The 18,579-nt window shown below is 52.1% G+C and overlaps 1 protein-coding gene across 1 annotated transcript in view; it reads right to left on the reverse strand.

The window, feature by feature from the left end:
* The window catches only part of MROH2A (maestro heat like repeat family member 2A), a 36,589-nt gene extending 22,644 nt beyond the window's left edge, over nt 1–13,945 (reverse strand). The window contains exons 1-12 of the mRNA XM_081815293.1: nt 13,858–13,945; nt 13,021–13,119; nt 12,595–12,776; nt 9,479–9,610; nt 9,094–9,256; nt 6,958–7,056; nt 6,318–6,469; nt 5,676–5,819; nt 4,319–4,411; nt 3,977–4,055; nt 3,725–3,838; nt 157–233 (exon numbers count right to left, since the gene is read on the reverse strand). Coding sequence (XP_081671419.1) covers nt 157–233; nt 3,725–3,838; nt 3,977–4,055; nt 4,319–4,411; nt 5,676–5,819; nt 6,318–6,469; nt 6,958–7,056; nt 9,094–9,256; nt 9,479–9,610; nt 12,595–12,776; nt 13,021–13,119; nt 13,858–13,945 — 1,422 coding nt within the window. The remainder of the gene's footprint in view (nt 1–156; nt 234–3,724; nt 3,839–3,976; nt 4,056–4,318; nt 4,412–5,675; nt 5,820–6,317; nt 6,470–6,957; nt 7,057–9,093; nt 9,257–9,478; nt 9,611–12,594; nt 12,777–13,020; nt 13,120–13,857) is intronic.
* Nucleotides 13,946–18,579: the final 4,634 nt, after the last annotated feature.

An 18,579-nucleotide genomic window follows, 5' to 3' on the forward strand; every position in this document is an offset into this window, starting at 1 on the left:
GCTGGCCAGGAAGCTAGGTTTTCCAGCAAAGGGCCTTCGGCAGGCAGCCCCCACCCACAGAGCCGGAGAAGAGTAAGGGCCACCTGCAGGACTTCCCTCTGCTTCCCCCGCAGAGCGCCCTGAACACCATCCCCTTCCAGGTCTCTGCCCTGTTACCTTGAAGCGGGTGTCACAGAGGGCATTCTTGACCACCCGGATGGCCAGGTAGATGGTCCTGATATTCATTCTGGGCTCTGAAAGAGGAAAACCGGCCTGGAGGGCCACCAGCCTCAAAGCTGGGCTCTCAGGAGATGCCCGGGAGTAGCGAGACTCCCAGAACACCAGGCCTGCCCACCACCTTCCCCCGGGAGCCAGGCTTCGGGGGGCTCGTCCACGTCACACCTCCTGAGAGCCTCTGACTCCCACCACAGCTCAGGGACACTTCCCTCAGAAGCCTCACTGGCCACCTCCTTGTCCTCTCAACACCTGTCCCACCCCACCTGGCCAGGGGACAGCATGGTTTTTGTGCCTCGCTCCCTTGGCCTCTGCTTTGTGATTCTCTTTGGAACCCAGGTGGACTCTCCTTGAGAGCAGGGTCCCCACCTGCTCTTCCTTCAGGTGGGCACACAGGGCCAGGCACGCTGTGGGCATGCCTAGGCTGCAAAGCACAGCGGTGCAGAGCCTGGGCTGTGGTACCGGGCTGCCCGGGGTCTAATCCTGTGCCAGCCACATCCTAGCCATGTGACCTCAGGTGAACTCCTCAGCAACCCTGTGCCTCAGTTTCCCTACTTTAAAATGTGGATAATAATAGGGCGCCTGGGTGGCTCAGTCGGTTAAGCGTCTGCCTTCAGCTCAGGTCGTGATCCCAGGGTCCTGGGATCGAGTCCCGAGTTGGGGTCCTCACTCAGTGGTGAGTCTGCTTCTCCCTCTGCCCCTCCCCCCGCCACTCATACTCACTTTCATGTGCATGTGAGCGCGTGTACGCACAGAAATAAATAAATAAAATCTTTTTTTTAAATGTGGCTAATACACTCTGGAAAACAGTATGGAGTTTCCTCAGAAAGTTGAAAATAGAGCTATCCTACGATCCAGCAATTGCACTACTAGGTATTTACCCCAAAGATACAAATGTAGTGATATGAAGGGGCATGTGCGCCCCAATGTTTATAGCAGCAATGTCCACAATAGCCAAACTATGGAAAGAGCCAAGATGTCCACAGACAGATGAATGGATAAAGATATGGTATATATATATACATACACACACACACACACACACACACACACACATATATATATATATACAATGGAATATTATGCAGCCATCAAAAAAAACCCCAAAATCTTGCCATTTGCACCAACGTGGATGGAACTAGAGGGTATTCTGCTAAGCGAAATAAGTCAATCAGAGAAAGGTAAGTATCATATGATCTCACTGATATGAGGAATTTGAGAAACAAGACAGAGGATCACAGGGGAAGGGAGGGAAAAATGAAACAAGATGAAATCAGAGAGGGAGATAAATCATAAGAGACTCTTAATCTCAGGAAACATACTGAGGGTTGCTGGAGTGGAGGGGGGTGGGAAGGATGGGGTGGCTGGCTGATGGACATTGGGGAGGGTATGTGCTATGGTGAGCACTGTGAATTGTGTAAGACTTGAATCACAGACCTGTACCCCTGAAACAAATAATACATTGTATGTTAATTAAAAAAAACTTTAAAAAAATAAAATGTGGCTAATAATAGTACCTCTCTCACAGAGCTTCTGTGGGCAGTAACGAGCCAACACAGTGCTTGGCACACAAGAAAGTGCTTTGCAAGTGCTTGTTAGTCATACATCTGAAGACAGTCGATTCGGGGAGAAGGAAGATTAAGAGAGGTAAGAAAGAGCCATGAGAAGGTTCTGGAGATGTCCAGTATGGACAGATTTACAGTTAGCTGCTCAACTTGACACTAGACTTCAGACTAGATGTTACTACAGGTCAACACTGGTGGAAGAAAGAGGGAAGTGGGACAAGAGGAAAGTAGCAGGTAATCGGGCCCTAAGGGAGCATGATACAGTTTTGAGTTTTTATCTGCAAAGTAGAAAATTTTTTTCTGATTTTAAAAATAGAATTTAAATTAAAAAAAAAAGAAGCCTTTTGCCATCCCAAGGTACTTATTTTCATTCTAACATTTTACGGAGTTTTGCTTTTACATTAAAATCTTCTCCAAATTGAATATATTTTGATGTAAGCAGTAAGAAAACACATTGTCATCCTTTTTTTTCCTAAGGAGTTAGAAAATTATTCAAAAATTATTTTCTGAATAAAATCCATCCAGTCAAATAAATAAATAAATAATAAAGATAAAATAAAAATAGTATATGCTCATTGCAAGATTAAAATAAAAGGTAACCACTCAACAGTTCAGGTGTGTCCCTAAGCTCATTTATGAAAAGATAACCACATAGATTTCTTGCAAGTAACCAAGGTCATGCTGCATACACTGCCCCATACCATGCTGGTGTGCTTAATATAGAGAGGGCATCTTGTCCATGAAAAAAGTATAGATTGACTACACCGTTTATGGTTGAGTCATATTCCACTCTGCGGATAAACTGTCATTTGTTCCAGAAATTCCCTATAGAAAAACATTTAGATTGCTTCTAACGTTTTGCTTTTATGCACAACGTGCTAACGAACATCGTTGTCCAGTTCTTTGGGCAATGAGTTCCTTCGGACAATGGTCAGAAAGTTAGACGGTTGAGCCCAAGTTTTGGTCCCTATGCAACTGAGCACTCAGAATGCTTTATCAATTTACACCCTTGTCAATAAAGTGCAAGAAACTAGTTTCTTGTTATTCTAGCACAGGGATTAGCAAAGTATAACCCGCAGGCTAAAACCAGCCCTAAGCCTGTTTTTGTAAATAAAGTTTTATTAGAACACAGCCACACTCTGCAGTTTATGATTGCTTTTGCACAGTTGAGTAATTGTCACAGAGACCATATGGCCTGTAAAGCCAAAAATATTTTTACTATCAGGCCTCTTAGAGAAAAATGGCTAGGCCAACACTAGTCATTATCATCTCTGTCTGTCAGACAGATAAAAATGGTCTCATTGTTGCTTAAGTTTGCGGGTTTTTTCAGAGAAGACTTTACTATCAGCAGAATGTGCTTCATATACAGTTGCCCAGTCTGCGTACTGCACAAGGGCACCCAGTTGAAAGATTGAACAGGAGTGGCCCATGCTCTTCTAAACAAATCATGTACCTGCAGGGCCACATGCTGCCAGCAAGGGGTGCCTTGTTCCAATTCACACAAAGGTGCTGTCTGAGCTGGTGTCATTGTTGGGGACAGGATTTCCCTTTTGATGGCAAGGCCAGGTTCACAGTTTGGGCTTAGGGATTTAGAATAAGGAGTTTTGACTACGATTGGGCACTGGGACAGTGGGGCTTTAGGACTACACCTACACGATATAACTAGGCCTTATTTAAGGCCTCTGATTTCACATTTGGGGGATAGTTCTAGGGTTCAGGTTAACAGTCGGAAATTCAGACTCAGGTGGAAGCTGGGATTCAGAGTTTGAGGAGAGGGTTGAGGGTGCGGGAGATGGGGGTCACAGCGCTGGTGAGGTTCAAGGGCAGAAAATATGAAGCAACCTTGGTCCACCCAGTAGTGTCTATAAAAGAGGAAATGATGAAGGCCCAGACATGGGTGAGACCTGCCTCCCAGGCCTCCCGCCTGGCGTCCCGCTCTTGCTCACCATCTGCGCTCACCACTGCCCTAATCAGTGTCAGGGTCCCCACGCGGATGGCCTCCTTGCTCATCTCCATCTGACTGAGGAAGAACTTCATCAGCTCCTTGGGGTAGGACCGGGCTGCAGGAGGAAGGACAGCTTTACTCATGCCCTCGGAGCCAGGATGAGCCAGAAAAGGCCGCCTTGGGCCCAGGCCTCACGGGGGCTGGCACTCCCATAGGCTCCCAGTGGCCCCGGGGGACAGGGCGGGGGGCTCACCGAGGGCTATGAAGCAGTGTACGATCTCCGCCAGGTTTTGGCTGCTGTACCGCTTGTGGGCAGGAGCCTTGGCACACACCTGGGGAGCGGGCGTGCAGGGAGGGTGGTGAGATCGCGCCCGGGGTGGGCGTGCAAGTGCAGGGACGGCCCAGCGCCGTCGTGCCAGAGCCACGTGCACACCCCCACCTCGCACCCCGGTGGGATACAGGAGCCGGATGAGCGAGGCGGGGGGACCACTACCATCCTACCCTTTGTCCTGGTCGGCCACACCACCTGCTGCAACCCACTTCCCGCTGATCCACCCTGACAACGCTGGTGCCCAGCCAAGCTTGCCGGTCTCACCTGGATGTGGAGTTCTGTGAAAATGGTGTGAAGTTGCATTTGGGGGACCGGAGTGTTGGTGGTGACCGACATTTCCAGGATCTGCCTCAAGACCTACAATGGAGAGGCAGATGATCGCAGATGACCTTCTGCCGATTCAGGGTCAGTTAACTCTAGACCCTTGCTACTCAGCATGGCCCATCAGCTGGTGGTATCAGCATCCCCCGGGAGCTAGTTAGAAATGCAGCCTCTCAGGGCGCCTGGGTGGCTCAGTCAGTTAAGCGACTGCCTTCGGCTCAGGTCACGATCCTGGAGTTCCAGGATCGAGTCCCTGCTGAGCAGGGAGTCTGCTTCTCCCTCGGACCCTCCCCCCTCTCATGTGCTCTCTCTCTCTCTCTCTTTCTCAAATAAATAAATAAAATCTTTAAAAAAAGAAAGAAAGAAAGAAAGAAATGCAGCCTCTCGGTCCCTGCTTCAGACCTGCTGAATGCAACCGTGCATTTCAGCCAGCCTCCCGGCAATGCCTACACACAGTAAAGCTTGCAAAGTGCTGTGCGAGGCCACTGAGCATGGCATTCAAGGCCCTCTTCCCCTTTCTCTTCTCTCTACCTGGAGATGAATCCCGTTCTTTCGCCAGAGTGATCTACACTGTAGCCCCCTACATCTACCACATTAATTTCTGCTCCTTGCTTTTAGAGTTGAGGAGCACGCCTCATCTGCAGATGAGCGATCCCCTTACAACACATCCAGCCTAGGTCACATCTCCATGCAGAACCCTGCCAAGACTCCATCTTATGTGGGTTAAGGGCTGTCGTGGGTTAAAGGGTCCCCCCAAAATGCATGTACACCTGGAACCTCAGGACATGGCCTTATTTGAAAATGAGGCTTTCCAGATGTAATTAGTTAAGGGTCTCAGATGAGACCATCCTGGATTTAAGGTGGGCCTTAAGTCCAGAGACCGGTGTCCTTATAAGAAAAGGAGAGGACACAGAGGCAGACACAGAGAAGAGACCACGTGAAGGGGGGGGGGGTGTCACACTGAAACGATGTGGCCACCAGAAGCTGGAAGAGGCAAAAAAGGATTCTTCCCCAGGGCCTTCGGAAGGATCGCAGCCCCACCAACACCTCGACCCCTGGAACTATGAGAGAATCCGTTTCTGTTATTTTAGGCCACGCACTTTGTGGTTCTCCGTTATGGCAGCCCCGGGAAACTAACACACAACCTCGCCGTTGCCTCCAAGACCCTTAAGGATCTCGTCCCTTCCGCCCGGAACGGCAAAAACCCAACAAGTGCCAGGCCCAGCTTCTCCCCAGGTGACACCGCCCCACCCCCCCGGAACCAAGCCTGCAGGCCAGCTGCCACCCAGCGACCTCTCACCTGCGTGATGAAGAGTGCTTCCAGGTTACCTCGGTACTCCGCCAGCAGCAGGGGGATGTAGTCATACAACTGATCCCGCAGGTCATCGTTGGGCAGGAGGAGGTTCAACATGGGCTTCAAGGACTTGATGACCCCCAGCTTCACCTACCCGAGGAGCCCAGGACCCCTAGCAAGGCTCAGTGATGTCACCCCATCCAGAGAGTCAAGGACGCGTGACAGAGGGGACCTAGGAAGTACTCAAGGCCCCCACCTGAGACCCCACAGGCAGGCAATGAGGCCAGACTGCCCCTGCAAGTCCCAGCTCTGTCACTTAGGAGAACCTCTCTGAGTGCCTCAGTTTCCTCATCTGTAAAACAGTCCCATAGCACAGAGTTGATGTGGAAATAGCTCCCCTAGGTAAAAGGCGCTGTAACGGGGACCCTCATCCAGGAATCCCAGGGCCTTTCTCAAGCCGGCCTCCTGAGGATCCAGGGCCCACGCAATTCAGCAACTCTGTTTATCAGGTCACTGTCTCTCTCCCGGGTTCCGGGAATGAGGCTGGATCCAGTGGTCTCTCAGCCCTCCTAGCCACACCGGCTGGGGAGCCATGACCTGGGGGGACCACGGGACCCTCCCCCCCCACCCGAGAAAGGTGCTTCTCACCTCAGGGTGGTGGTTCCTCAGCCACACGGTCACAAAATAGCGGTACATGGGGAACAACTTCATGGCAAACTGATCCTCGGTCATCACAGGGTACACGCTGTCCTCGAGATGCTTCAGGTAAAACTGCACTGTCTCACAAAAGGTCTCCATGGCTGCCGAGTGGGGGGAAAGCAGTGAGCCCAGAGGGGCAGGAGGGGGACCAGGTCCCCCCGGGCCACCTCCTCCAGGAGAGCGCACTCGCACACTTCTGGAACCAGCAGGTGACCCCGATGGCCTCAGCCAGCCGGGAAAACCCTGTCTTCGGCCTGACTTGGGCAGGCCCACCATAGAGCCATTTTCCCTGGTCCCTCTCCTGTGAATCCCACCGTCCTTCTCCGGCCTCCTCCTGAAATGCTTGAAACAGAGCCAGCTAAACTGAGTCACAGGGACCACTTGCTCCCACTAAGCCGCCTTCTCCCGGAAGCACGTGCCGCGGTGCAGCCACCGTGCCCCGCCCCCTCCCCGAGAGCCAATCAGAGGCCACGCAACACAGGCGATTCGGCCAATGTTTGGGAAGAAATGAACAGCCCACCTCCTGTTCAATGAACCCCTCCACCTGTTTGCCGCAGTCCCTCCTCCCGTGACCGGGCCGGACACGTACCGCTGCAGATCACCTGGCGCATCTTGGCTTCAGTGGCGAGTCTCAGCATCGTGAATATGGTGGCCAGCGTGATGCCCATGTATGGCATGAACTCAAACACTGTGCAGTGGGGCGAGAGGGGGCAGGGAGTCAGCGGGGACGAGGCGAGAGGACAGCCCGCCGCCTGCCGCCTCCAGCCCCCACCGGGCAGAGCGCGTGGCCAGGGCCGCAGGAAACAGCATGGACATCTGTGCGATGGGAAAGAAAGGCGCTAGAAACAAGTGGAGGGGGAAGGAGCCAGGGACAAGGAGACAGGAGGAGGAGGAAGAAGCAGAGACAGCCGCAGGGAAGAGTGGGCAGAGCCGCAAGTTGGGGAGGGGAGACCCAGTGTGGCTCACGGGGTACATGCCCCGCTCTTGAGGTGTCCCACAAATGTCCTTGGATGAAGGAAGAAACTAGGAGACAGCCAGTGAGGAAGACGGACCAGAAGAAGAGAGAGAGGAGGGAAACCGAGAGGTGGGAGGGGGAACGAGGAGGGGCTGGGCGGGGGGAGGGGGGGAACGGAACCACCCCCCCCAGGCCCGGTCCCTCCAGCTGCCCCCTCAGAGTGGCTAGTCCTCCCGGCCCCACTGCCTCTCTGCCGTCTCTCTCCACCCACCCGGCCCCGTGTGACCAGACCCCATGCCAAACGGGACACACGGGCCCTTGGGCCCTTCCTGAGGCACTGGCCTCGCAGGCTCCATGCCGCACACTCTGCCCGAGTCCCTGTCAGCTCTCTCCCTGCGCTGGGCTTCCCCGGCGGGTGCTGGCCTCACCTCTCCTCTCTCTGCGCCGCTCCGAAGGCATGGGCCGCTTTGAGCACCACCCGCATGCTGAGGACCCTGTGAGGAAGGCCCCCCACCTGCCCTCGAGCTCTGCATCCGCACACCAGCTGGCTCCCTGTCCCCATTCATCAGACGTCCCACATGCATGTGAACTCAGGGCACGTACCATACAGCCGGCCGCTCAAACCTGAAGCCTGGGAGTCATCCTCGGCCACTTCCAGTTATTCCTTCACCTCCAGCACACATTTCATCAGCAAGTCCCATCAACTGGAGTCTCCTTCGTATCTCCCTTCTGTCCACCGCTCCCCAAAGTCCCCCCAGCCCGAGCCACCAGCGCCTCTCAGGTACACACCTCTTATCCCTTCTCCGTCCACACAACAGCTAGAATGGTCTTCCCAGAACCTACCTTCCACAAGGCAACTGTAGCTTTGAATCCCTCAACAGCTTTCCAGGGCCCTCAAATAAAGTCCAGACTCCACCACACGCCCCTCCCCCCCAGGCCCTGACAGCCTCTCCAACCCCTCTTTATACCATCTCCCCCCACCCTAACTACAGCCACGGTAACCCCTCAGTTCTTCAGAGGAACCAAGCCTTTTCCTGCCTCAGGGCCTTTGCACTTGACGCATATGTGGTTCTTCACACAGTTACCATCCTCTCATCCCTTCAGGTGACAGCTGAAATGTTGCTACCTCAGGGAGGGCCCCACAGAGGTGAAATCCCTTCCCTCCTCCTGATCTCAAATAGCCACCAGGCTGTTCTCTTCCTACGCCTCATCTCATATGATGATCACCGATTCTCTTGCTGACTTGTTTACGGTCCTTTATGGGGCGGGACCCGGCACCTCATATTCACTGCGTGGCCCAGCACTGACCGCAGCCTTTCACAGAGTAGGAGCTCAGCACCTGCTTGTGGAATTGGCAGGGGGGGAAGCCCGAGAGGGAGAAAGGTTTGAAGAAAGAATAACAGAGGAATGAAGATACCGAAATGAGAGGCAGGGACACAGAGAATCTTAACAGCAGAGAGAGACACATGGAAAGGGAAAGAAGGAATGTCAGAGAAAGATAAGAAAAGAGGGAGGGGTGGGTGGGATTGGTGATGGGGAGTAAGGATGCACCTGTCGTGATGAGCACCAGGTGATGTATGGAATTGTTAAATCGCTATATGGTACATCCGAAACTAATATAAGACTGTATGTTAACTAACCAGAATTAAAATAAAAACGAAATAAAATTTAAAAAGTAGAAAAGAGAGGAAGAGAGAGGCAGAGGCCAGGAGGGGGCGCCGGGCTGGCCTGCGGGGCCGGACACAGGGCTGAGGACCCGCGGGCACCTACCATTGCCGTTGGCTAGCTTCGCCAAGGTGATGATGACAAATTCGTCCGTGAGGTTGAGGGGCTTGAGGTGGTGCTGCAGCTCGTACATGACCATGCTGAAGTGGTTTCGGGACAGAGCCACCAGTGTGTCACTGGCCACCTCTGCCTTCACGTAGCCCTCCACCTGCAGGGGACGGGAGAGGGACGTGGGGCTCCACCATCCGCTCAGCCTTCGCGAAAACCCTCCTGCCCCACACCTGCTCCAGCCCCGTGTGTTCCTTGGGCTCAGCCTCTTCTTGCCCCCTGAGGTCACTGGACAAGGGCCTTGCGCATCCCAGGCCATGCCTACCAACGGCCCAGCCCCTGGGTTGGTGGGGGGTTGGGGGTTGGGGGAGGGCTCTACTACCTCCAGGGTCTGCCTCATCTCCTTGGAGGCGATGGTGACCAGCCTCTGGACTCCCCGCTCCTCCAGCTCCCCCTCCTGCTGGATGATCTCCTGGAGGATGTTGTAGATGTTGACTTTGCGCTGGGTAGAAATCTGGAAAACAAGTATGGCGAGTGGCAAGATCCTGGACCCCGCCCTGCCCCTAGCACAGTCCACCATCGTCTTCCTCCATCGGCCCTCCTCCCATGTACCCGTGATTTATAAGATACGTATATTTGATCTTTGTCCCCTTTCTGGTGCAGACCTCATAAAACTTGGCATTTCCTAAGTGAAGAGGGCAATTTAGAGTGTCCTTTGTTATGTTAATGAGGTGACTTGGAAAGCCTCTAAGGATGGGGGCTGGCTGCCTGGAGAACCAACCCTTTAATTAAAGGGTTGGACCTTTCAGAGGGGCTGGAATCTGAATGGATGAACCATAGCCAATGATGTGATCCGCCGTGCCTCTGTAATGAGACCTCTGTAGGACAGGGCTCAGAACCCGTGGAGATTCCGGGAGAGAGGTGCCCTCCAGCACTAGCCCCCTTGAAAGTCCAAGAAAGCAGACTGCCCTGCCCTTCGCCCAGGTGTGGGAGCACCTGAGGCCAGGAAGAGTGCCTCTTACTCTACTTTGATTCCTAGATAGCCTTATCACCATTTTAAACGACCTGGTTTAGGACAGAATTGGACAAATAGACAGTACAACCCAGACCATGCCTGCAGATCCACATTTGAGAATAACTCTTACTTAATCAGGTATGATGAGCCGCTCTTAAAGGGTGAGCGTGGGCCATGGCCTGCAAAGCCCTGGGAAGGCGACCTCCGCTCTCAGGTGAGAGGGCGGTCACTTCCCAACAGCCCAGAGGCCTTGGAAAGTGTGGGCACCTCAAGAAGAAAAGAATTCACCCAAATGTATATGTTCTCCTAGTGAAATCTGCTCCAGAGAGTTTTGGCCTTGTTTGCCTGGTCTTGGCAGAGCAAAAAACCAGCAATTCTAAACTCCAATCAGAGATTCCTCATGAAAACCACTGGAAGGAAGAAAATTGTGGGACCTCGGCTGTCCAGTACTGCCTGGCCCTGGACCAGTGTCCTTCAATCTTTTTTTTTTTTATTGCTCCCTAAAGATCCTTCTTAGACAGTTTTTCCTAATTTCCCCCTCCCCCACCATGAAACCTTAACACCACAATATATTATGTATCTGTTTATGGGCTATATACATTTCCGTGTTTTATACATTAAAAAGTAAGGTTTTCTTCATGCCCCCTCCAAACCCAGAACCCATTTTACCCACTTCAGGACAGTATCACCCCTGTTGAGAATGCATGTTCTAGATTTTCAAAGAGAACACAAGGAGGTCTGTATGCTTAATTAACACTCTTGTAGCACCTACATAAACCGTCAGGTAAATTACAAGACCAGCCTTATCTGTGATCAAGAGGAATCTCTGGAGAATATTTATGGTCACAAGACAAAAACTGTCCAAGACTTGGAAACTAGTATAAAACAGGCACCCGAGGAGGTCTGGGTGCCGTCTGCAGAGTCTGCAGAGGCTCTCGGATTATGCGGCCTCAAGGAGAGCGTGTCCTTGATCTCCCGTGATCCTCTAGACTAGGTTATGGCTCCATGGGGACAGAAGCTCAGTCTTAAGAAACTGATATCAATGCAAATGTTTCCTCCATAGCAACAAACATTATTCCTGTACATGGCAACGTAAATGAGTTTTGTCGGGTATAGCATATAAATCTCTATAAGTAAAATGCTCATCTTAACAGATTTTAATATGTTGCCGGTTCCTTCACTATTTAATGAATAACAAATCTTTGAAACGTGTTCATTTTTAAAATATGCCTACTTGTTTGTTGTCTATTTATTGCCACTTATCACTGATTATGGCCTGGGTATTAATCCTGTACTTAATTTTTTTTTATATTTCCTGACATCTTGGGGCCTCGCTGATCCTGGGGAGACAGCCCCTCCCAGGATGAGCCAATTACCACAGAGAGCAAACAACTCAGCCCAGAGCATGCTTTTCAAATGCAAACCAACCAATCCAGAGCCTGCACCCCAACTTCCTCCCCCATCAGACTCTCACACTTGGGAGCCAGGTGCAGATGACCTGGACAGCCCCCATGCCCAAGGCCCATTATTACTCAATTATTCAAATTGCCCCATCCTCCCCGACAGAGACCACAGTATAGACTCTTGTCCACATTTTCTCCTTGCTCCCTCTGCCTCCTGGCCAACCCTGATGCTGGCTCCTGGGGTCCTGCATGGTGTGGCCTGCCCTCGCCTCCTGAGTGTTGACATCAGCATAATAAGAAAACCTACATTTTATAAGTCTGTTACAAAAACCCTTTGCCTATGCTCCCAGACTCTGGCCCACCTTCCTCTCAGCCAGTACACATCTTTCTATAAAATCAAGAACTCCTACAGAGAACTCTTGTGCTTCCCACCCCGAAAGGCTACAGGATAGTCTAAAATCCAGCAGCTCTCCAAGTGTGGTCTCCAGACCAGCAGCATCAGCATCACCTGGGAAGGCGTTAGAAATGCTGATTCTTGGGCCATCCCCACAGACCTTACGGAATTGGTAAGTCTCAGGCCCAGGCTCAATCATCTGGATTTTTGAGAAGCTCTTCAGGGAATTCTGATCCTTTGATCCAAACTCTGCCCTGTCTTACAAGGCTCACTGTGATTTTCCATTACACTTCCCATCACTCCCTCCAACACCCTCCACCCCAGCCCTGACTCCAGCTAGTCTCCCCATTGGCCAAGCCGGTCCTGCATCCAGCTCTGGTGTGTCTGTGCTGCCCCGTGTCCACCTGCTTCAGTCCTGCTCAACACCTTGTAACTAAGTCCGCGCGCCCTAGGACAATGGCTCCCAAACCCACTGTGTCAGAATAAGGCAGCTTTTAAAAATTACGAAAACCCCGGGCCCCCGTTGGTCCTCCGAGTAAGAACTTCACAGTCTCGCCCATCTCTGTGCCCCAGCACCTGGCCCCATGCTTGCCATAGTCAGTAACGTGCGCTGAGCCGTGGCTGGACGCACAAGCAGCCCCAGGTGGCTGGGCTCAGAGGGGTGGCCGAGGGCGAGCAGGCCCTACCTCCGGCACCTGCAGGCAGCGGATGAGAGCGTTCATCACCACCGAGGGCTCCGTGGTGGCCTTCTCCGTGATTATCACCGAGGCCAGCGTCTTCCGCATGTCAGGACCTGCCCCGGCAGCGTCCGTCTTGGCTGACCCGCTATCCATGATGTTGAGGAGGTTCGTGACTTGTTGGAAAGTACCTGAGACAAGGTAGCACAGGTGTGGTGCTGAGAGGGCTGTCACGGGAGGTGCTCCCGTGCCCAGGCCTTCCCAACACCGCACAGCTTCAGCTCCACCTGCCCCGTGATTGAGCCGGGCCTCCCTGTCCACCGTGCAGAAGGAGAAACTGAGACCGAGGCTGAGACCCGCCCCCAAAGAGATGGTGGCCAGGACGGGGGGCGGCGGAGGGGGGCAGGAATGCAGGGGTGGGGCCGACTTTCTTACCTCTGTTATCTGGTTCCAGAGGTTCCAGGTCCTCCATTTCCTCTGACGGGTCCTCATTTGAGTCTGCGGCTGCTTCTGTCATCTCTTCCTCAACCTCCTCTAAGGGAGACAAAATTTGTAAAATAGTTGGTGTGTCAACACACCCTAAGATGACCCCCGGTGAGTCACGCCCTGTATGGCCCTCTCCCCTTGAGTGTGGGCAGAACCGTGACTTGGTTAGACCCATGTTCCAAGCAGTGGACCGTGGCAGAGGTGATGGGAAGCCTCTCCCATGGTCACACGATCTCATACAAGATTGGAGAGGGATTCTCATGCTAGCATTGAAATGGAAACCGAATGACACAAACTGCTGTGGAAGGGGCCATGTGGCAAGAAAATGAGGGCCCCAGTCCTACAACCACAAGGAACTGGATTCTGCCAACAACCACATAAGCTTGGAAGAGAACCGAGCTCCAGGAAGGACGCAGCCCCATTAACACCTTGAATGCAGCCTGTAAGACCCTCTGCACCCAGAATCCTGACCCACAGAAACTGTGTGATAATAGATGGGTACTGTTTGAAGGCACAAAGTCAATTCATTTGTTACACAGCAGTAGCTAACTAATACACTTTGTTAAGAAGGGCCCTTCCTCTCTCCGCTCTCAATACTGAAAACTAATGATTAACAAGAAATCCACCTCAGCTGCCCTCATTGCTCCTCTCAAGGGGCTTTTGCAACATCAGCAGCTTCTTAAGGTTTGGCAAACAACACAGATGTCAAAATGGAGGGCTGAACACTCCCAGATCTGTCCTGTGCTTGTTCCCTCCTGGGAATCCTTTAAAGAGCTACTCTGGGACCTAAATACTGACCTTTCCTCGGAGTCCTCTCCTGGATGGAACAAAAATATACCACAAGAAAAAGCCCCGTTCTTTGCCTAATACACATCAACGGTAATTGGACAATAGCAGGAGGGGTTGTTGAAGAAGTGGGACAGTTGGCTTCTCAGTCGTGATGCGGGTGAGGAATGGGTCCCCTGGCCGGGTGGGAGGGTTTCATTAGAATCATCACCGTTAGGTCGTGGACCCTTGGAACTTTGAGATCTAACTGCCTTCCTGAGTCTTTATCAAGTGAGGGCTTTAAGGAGTGCACAGGGCCCTGTGATTAAAACCTCACATTATGTTGTCACTAAACGTTTCTGTTACCCACATGTGTGGTGAAGTACGGTGGCCTGTTTGGGAAAGGGGCATGGGGGCAGTGGGGGCGAGTCACTACCAAGTCCCCTGGGGATGCACTGTTGGTTTGCAAGCTCCACGGGGGCTTCCTGGGTGAAACCTGAAGCTGGCCCCTTGTACTCAGAGGGCAGGGAGAGACCCAAGGAAGGCCACTCCGGGTTGGTAGGTGGCAGCTTTAATAAGCAAGAGAACTTACATACGATGATCATCCTGGGCAGCAGCAAGACCAATGGATCCCTGCACCTGCCAACCTCATCTTAAAAGTTTATACAGAGGCCTTAACTGGGTTCAGTCACGTATACCATCCAGATGACCTCAACACCATATCAACACCTCAAGGCCGTGTCCTTGGACCAGCCTCTGGTAGTGGGAAGGCAAGCAGAACCCTCATTCCAAGGACAGGAGAGGGGATGGGGAGCCTCCAATTTCCCAGGCCCAGCTCACAGGCCAACTGGCAGTCATGTCTTCTCAGTGACCTCTTCCAACATGTGGTCATAGGACCTCAGGGTGGGAAGCTGTGGTCAGAGCAGCTGGGGTGGGGTGGGTGACAGGGGTCCTGGGAAGAGGACTGGACAGATTATGGGATGGGGAAGGGGATTCCCCCTGGTAGAATACTCAGAAGATAAAGCATCTCAAGGACAGGGGAGTGGGCAAGGACCCTATTTCCCTGAGCTCAAAGTGGGGCCCAAGGAGTCCCCTGTCAGTTGTAGCTGTGAGACAGGCCAGATCAAGAGTCTGAGCAATGAAATATTGGCCTTTGGAAACCTTTCTATGCATTACAGGGCAACAGAACAAGACTCAGAACCACCTCAGTCCAAGACTGCTTTGTTAAAATTCCCACTCAAAGTTTGTTCACCCTCCTGAGAAGAAGTTCCTCAGCCTCTGCTTGGACACCTGATACCAGGGTGCTCGTTACCCTTCCTAGCCCATCTCTACTTCATTGAAGCCGGATGCTTGGAAAACGAGCTTCCCCAGCATAGTGCCAAGCTCTTCTTCCCCATAAAGTCCTGCACTGTTCCTCTCTCTGCCCTTTGGGGACATACTGACCAATATGGAACAGGCACAAGAAGACCGTTATCCCCTGCCCCTCTTTCATAGCTACCTCTGCCCTACCTCCTCCCACTCTCCTCTGGGCCTGCTCTTCTCCTTCAGGGATCACTCAAGTGACATGGGTGCCATTCCGTTCCACAGACGCTACCTGCCTGCCTGTTGTGTGCTGTGACACGGCTCTCCGGGTAGCCGTGGATACAGAGGTGGGTAGGACACCCATGTCCTCTGACAGTCTAAAGACGCAACACATGAAAGATTGTGCATGGAGAGCTAGGACTGAACACATCCGTTAGCTATTGTTGTGTAGCAAACCACCTCAAAGCTTAATAACTGAAAACAACCATTTATTATTGTTCATAAATCTCCGGGTCAGCTGGGTGGTTCTGTTGATCTGGGCCATATCCAGCCATGGAGTCACTTTTCCATCTGCAGTCAGCTGGTGGGCTGGGCGAGGGCTGGCTGGTCTAGGACAGCCTCCCACAGCTTGGCAGTTCTGGCAATTGGCTAGCTATTGGGTTGAAGTGCCTAGGGTGATTGGGACACATGTCTGTCCCACAGCAGGGCTAGCCCAGGCTGTTCTCACAGATCGGTGGGCTTCCACGAGACTGAGCAGGAACACGGCACCTGCCCCTCTACCACATGCTACTAGCCAAACACAGGTCCCAGGCCAGCCAGGTCTCGAGGCAGTGGGGAAATGGATCCCGCCTCTCGATGGGAAGAGCTGCTAAGCTGCATCGCAATGGCGATCAGGACGGGTGGAGTATGGGGCCATTTTTTGGTTGAATACATAATGAGTGTGTTAGCCATGGCAAAAAGTGAAACACACTATCCAGAGAAGACACTGAGATGATGAGATCAGGGAGAAAGAAGTGGGTTCTGCTTGGTTTTCTGAAATAAAAATACTTTCCAGGGTTTTTTTTTTTTCTTCAGATTAGGACAATAATATTTGACTCCCATACAGTCCATTCACGAAATCAGTCACTCACTCTTACGTGCTGTCACTCAACTGAGCTTCCCACCTTCTATAGGAACTACCTTGAAAATAAGAAAAAACTGAATTGTAGAAACCTGTGGGTTTAAATGCATGAAAGCGCCAAGGGAGGAAGTAGAAAAAATGGGCACAACGTACGTATGGAGTGGACACATTTGGGAATATCTCCCCAGCTCACTGGGCTCCCTCTTCCCTGACCCTGGGGGTCAGTTATGGCTCCCCCTGGCCATGTTTTCCCTGTGCAATCCCTCCCTCAACATTCCTGATTGGATGACCGGGAGTGGACACCTGATCTGGACCAATCAGATTCTTCCCCTTTGGGTAAGAGAGAATCTGGTCAGTCTTCCTCGGTCCTGTGGGATCTTGGGGACTGAGGAGCAGACAAGGCCAAGAGGAGAAGGAAGAGTAGGGCCAGCCCCTAGCGTGTGCAGGGACCGGGCCAAGCAAGAGAGGCTCCACTTGGCACCACTGAGGTCCGGCCATGAGCCCCACATCCTTACGAAGTCTGCCTCCTTACAAAAAGGCCCCTTTTTTGCTTAGGATATCCCAACAAGAGGACATAGGGGCCAGAGAAATAAAAGTGTGAAGGAGCACCAGCTGGTGGAGGCCAGAACAGCTCAGGTCCGGAGAGGCAGTAAGCCCAGGAGCTGGTCCCTGGACAGACCAAGAAGGGCCTTAAAGGACGGTGGACATAGTCCATGAGGCCCTGCAAGGCTCAAAGATGTGGGGAGGGGTCTGGCGTGAACAGCTTCCAAAAGCAGCCAAGGGAAGGAATATATGGGGATGGGGTCAGGAGAAACTAGCTATCCATGTGGCCCCAGCTCCAGTCTGAAGCCTACACATTTAAAACATTTACTTGTAACACACAAACACGCAAAAGTGTGAGCAAAACTAAAGGCACAGAACAAGGGGAGAAAATACAGTACAGGTCAGAAGGATATTCTCATTAATGCAGTAAACTCTCTGAACAAATCCTCAGGGTAATACACCCCATAGGAAGACAGGGAAGGATATTCTCCAAAAAAGAAACACAAATGGCTCAGAAGCTTTAAAAACAACAACAACAACAAACTTTGAAGTAATAATAGTAATAAAAACACATTTAAAACAAGACCCCAGCAGGGTGCCTGGGTGGCTCAGTCGTTAAGCGTCTGCCTTCGGCTCGGGTCATGATCCCAGGGTCCTGGGATCGGGCCCTGCATCGGGCTCCCTGCTCGGCGGGAAGCCTGCTTCTCCCTCTCCCACTCCCCCTGCTTGTGTTCCCTCTCTCGCTGTCTCTCTCGCTGTCAAATAAATAAAATCTTAAAAAAAAAAAACAACAAGACCCCAGCAGGGTGCCTGGGTGGCTCAGTCCATTAAGCTTCTGACTCGTGGTTTTGGCTCAGGCCGTGATCTCAGGGTTGTGAGATCGAGCCTTGTGTTGGGCTCTGTGCTCTGTGCTCAGTGGGGAGTCTGTTTGAAATTCTCTCTCTCCCTCTCTCTCTGCCCCTTCAGCTCACCCTCTTCCTCCCTCCCCTCTCTCTCTCTCTCTAAAATAAATAAATCTTTTTAAAAAATTTAAAACAAGATCCCACTATTTATCTACCAACTGATACTTTCCTTCAAGATATTACTTTACACCAAAGAGGGTGCAGGAAATGGCTCTGCCACAGACGGATAGCACCTCTCTGCGTGCAGTTTGGGAATACCTCAAGCCATCTGCTCAGGGTTGCAACCCGACCCAGATCCCTGCGTCCTTCTGTGTTAGTGCCCAAGGGCCCGCCTCCAACACCACACCTCAGTTTCTCTCCCGGGGGGCTCTTTCTGGCCTTTAGGGTCCCCTTGCCTGCCCTCGTGGCCTACTGGAGGCGAAGGGAAATTAACAGGACCTGGGAGCAGCCGGTCATGGACAGGGCGGGTGCTCAGAGAGCCCAGGACTTGGCGTCTCGCTAAGGTGGGATAAGTCTGGCATCTTACACTGGCCCCCAGCGTCAACAGAGGGATTCAGCTCCAGCCGCCCACAGGAGAACAGCTTCTTGGAGGCCCTCACTCCCCGTCCCACTCCCCACTCCCATGTCAGGGCTTCCCTCACTTACCAAATAAGCTACTTGCCCTGGAACCCTTGCCTCAAGGGAACCCAGGCTTAGACAACCAGCGAGTTGATGGAGACAGTCACAAAGATGTGCAAAGACCTAGCCACTGGGCTATTCAAGGAGGGCTCTTTTATGGAAGAAAATAAAAGTGAATCCACCCAGAAGTCTTGGTTAAATCAATCCTGCCACATCCAAGCAATAATTACTTCTTGGCCACTAAAAATGAATTAAATG

This window comes from Leptonychotes weddellii, chromosome 3 (genome assembly GCF_054177405.1).
Source record: "Leptonychotes weddellii isolate Sample4059 chromosome 3, ASM5417740v2, whole genome shotgun sequence".
NCBI classification, from domain to species: Eukaryota; Metazoa; Chordata; class Mammalia; order Carnivora; family Phocidae; genus Leptonychotes; species Leptonychotes weddellii.